Here is a 3170-nt window from a genome sequence, read left to right on the forward strand (position 1 = left end):
CTTATTTATTCAATTGCCTTTGCCTTGTCATACATATACGCTATAGCTACAAACCAGACCACAGTATATTCATTTGTTTTGTGTATGTATGTTTGTCCAGTTTGTTTATAGCTACTTGTATCAGCAGCTGAATCTATGCTGGTTATCTGTGTTGTTATCTCTGTTTAGCTCTTGGTTTTTCCTTCCTGTACATTAGTGTGAACACAATGAGAGCTACTGACAACATGTACTGTATTTGTCATCATACTAGAACATATCATCTGTGTTTCACATCATGCTTCATTTGTTCATAACAGAAAAACACAAAATTTGCTTCAAGAAGAATTTATTGGCAAACGACTGGAAAAGGTCAAGCTTTATGCTCTTTTGAAATACACATATTTATGACAACAAGATAACATTTAAATATACATAGCAAATGTAATCATAGATACAATAATATAAAAAGGTTGTTTTTTTGTTATTCATAGAATATAGCAGGACAAGTCCAACTTCGAATTGTCTGGTGATTCCTCACACACATTTCTTCTGGCCCCTCCTCCCTCCCCTGGACTTCTTCTTCTGGCGTCTTCTTCCATTTCTGCATTTCTTCTGTGGTTTGGTTGTTAATGGAAGGGACACTGTTGGTGTGACGTCGCTTGTTAATCCTTCTTCATTCTGTGCCTTCACTTGCAAGGCCATTTTTCTTTTTTTCTCCTCGTCCACCTTCAGAATGACTTTTCTTGCCCAGTCACTGTTAGGGTCGGAGCAAATCTTCACTCCTCTCTTGCTCTGAAACCTGTAATTGATTGTGATCTATTAATTGGATTATAATGCTGTTTTAATATTGTTATTAATGAACTTCTTCCAATCATTTGCATGTCAGTACAAAACCTAGTTTTCTCACTTACCTTTAGTAGATAGTTTGTTTAGGTTTTAAAATATGTAAGCACAATGTATTGAAAATTGGTATTAAAAAAAAAAAGAACAGCAGCATGTCTTTGCAGAAAGGATTCCTGGTACTCTGAAGTAAGTTCTCACTGTGAACTGTTTTTAAAGGGACTATTGTCCAATTATTCTGATAAAAATGTTGAAAAGAAATGTTTGTTGTTTTAATTTATTTTTCATCAATGCTCTGAACCCACTGCATACATCATTGTTTGAAGTTAAGTTATGGCTTAATTACATTGTGAATTGGCAGGACCACTTACACTACGGCTGTGATTGAACAGACGCCTTCAGTCTGAAAGGTGTAACCCACAATACGCTTCGGTAGGACTCTTGTGTTAGACCACCCGAGACAACAGCTGGACACCGGTGCATGGGCTAAACACGACACACATCGAGAAACAAAGATTAAGTAATCATTTTTATCTGCCAAACGCTCAATCAAAAATCATGAACATTTTTGCGGTACTCACTTGCATGGACGACGCCCATCCATGTGGTGAAGCAGAGAAGAGCGGCCAACACCAGGCTGAATCTCATCTTCTGGCTTTGTTGTTGTGAGTGCAGTACCTCTCAGCTCAAACTAAATCACCCACGGAAAATAATCTTGCTGCTTGATTGAGTAGTTATCAAAGCGATAAGACAGTGTTGCTATTGCGATAAGCAAACTTCTCTTTGTCTTTCTGATCATTCTAGATTTGATCTTGGCTCTTATAAAACACAAGCCCTTTCCGCCTCTCCCCCATCATCACACCCCTAACCCGTCACTGTTCTCGCTGTGGCCGCACAGTGGGGAGAGGAAAGAATGAGTTCACCTTTCACAAGTCAAAGATGAGAAACAACCCATTCACCACAGCCCACCATGCAACATGTCCACAACTGTAGCATCACTCAAAAGTACAAGTATTATTAGATATGTACACACACACACACACACACACACACACACACACACACACACACACACACACACACACACACACACACACACACACAGAGAGACACTTACTTTCCTTTACACTCACTCTGAAAGCCACAAACTACTTCTACTTTAACAGTCACAAAAAGGTTGGTGTCTAAAAGGAGCATTTCATTATTATTCTTATTCTTATTCTTATTGTTATTATTATTATTACTAAATGTTATATGTTGTGTTATATTTTCTTCTAGGTTTAACTCATATTAACTGGTTGTCAACCACACAAACAGCTTTGCCTAACGGCCCTGCCCACCTATGGTACGCTCACACAGTTGGAGGAAAATATGTTTGACCCTGACTGTTCAGCATTTATGTCTGTGACATTTCTTAATAACACTTTGTTGTTGTTGTTTTTTAGCTGTAACTGTAAAATATCTCACTCAGTTACAGTCATAGTTAGCATTAATTTCCAAATGTTTGTTTTTGTTATGAATTCATCAACTATCCCAAATATCAATATTGCTATCGGATAGCTGTGGTCCAACATGATTACAGCATAGCTCTGTCTCACTTTAACCTGGGCAGCCTTTGATGAAAGAGATTGTAGTTTTTTGATGGAGTCAGTTTTATTTTTTAGCCAACTTAAACTATTTTATAGCCAACTTGAACTACCAGGAGGGATGTAATACAAAATAACCTTTATGGAGGAGGAGGGAGGGAATAGTATTGAAAATCCCATTTATATAGTAGTCCAAGGACACACATAGATGAAAGCGGGGGCATGAATTGTGTATACAGAAGAAGGCATGCGTCAATCTTCCACTTTTAACACAGCATTTAACCAACAGTAAAGCCAGGCAAAAGGACAATATAATGGACTCAATTTAAACGAAAGACAGGATGGATCAAGTGAGAGACCGAAAAGGATGAAAGTAAAAGAGAAATATAGAGACGGTGAGGTAACAACAAAGAGGTAAAAAGATACACAAATGCTATCTATCCTTTGACATCCATTGAAGAAAGATTTGAAGGAAAGCTGAGACACAACACGTGTGAATTAGAGAAAAACTGAAAACAAAAATGAAATGTAGGAGGGGAACGAATATCTGGGCCCTGTGGTACATCTCAGCCAGCAAAACATAAAACCAATTCACCAAGGACACATGATTGGCCGTCCACCTGCGGTCAGGGTGTAAAGCTCCTGTTAGCTTCACGCCCTTGACTTATTCAGTCAACAACACAAATCCCAAGGCACACCAACGGCTGCTTTCCCAAATGTCCAGTCATTATAATCAATGAAAAATGGGTTGGTGTGATGCAGAAT

The 3170-nt window shown here is 38.3% G+C and overlaps 1 protein-coding gene across 1 annotated transcript; it reads right to left on the minus strand.

Moving 5' to 3' along the window:
- Positions 1–345: 345 nt before the first annotated feature.
- LOC117746140 (C-C motif chemokine 4-like) lies at positions 346–1498 on the minus strand. Its single transcript, XM_034555017.1, has 3 exons — positions 1401–1498; positions 1191–1305; positions 346–778 (listed from the first exon to the last, which is right to left on the minus strand). The coding sequence occupies exons 1-3, from the start codon at positions 1465–1467 to the stop codon at positions 514–516; spliced, it is 447 nt and encodes a 148-aa protein (XP_034410908.1). The 5' UTR covers positions 1468–1498; the 3' UTR covers positions 346–513.
- Between the last annotated feature and the right edge of the window lie 1672 nt (positions 1499–3170).

Source organism: Cyclopterus lumpus, chromosome 17 (genome assembly GCF_009769545.1).
Source record: "Cyclopterus lumpus isolate fCycLum1 chromosome 17, fCycLum1.pri, whole genome shotgun sequence".
NCBI lineage: Eukaryota > Metazoa > Chordata > Actinopteri > Perciformes > Cyclopteridae > Cyclopterus > Cyclopterus lumpus.

Coding starts and splice junctions, on each gene's coding strand:
- LOC117746140 (XM_034555017.1), bottom strand. CDS start 1,467: ATGAGATTCAGCCTGGTGTTGGCCGCTCTTCTCTGCTTCACCACATGG. Junction 1,306..1,400: donor GATGGGCGTCGTCCATGCAA/GTGAGTACCGCA, acceptor TGTCGTGTTTAG/CCCATGCACCGGTGTCCAGC. Junction 779..1,190: donor TGTTCAATCACAGCCGTAGT/GTAAGTGGTCCT, acceptor AATCAATTACAG/GTTTCAGAGCAAGAGAGGAG.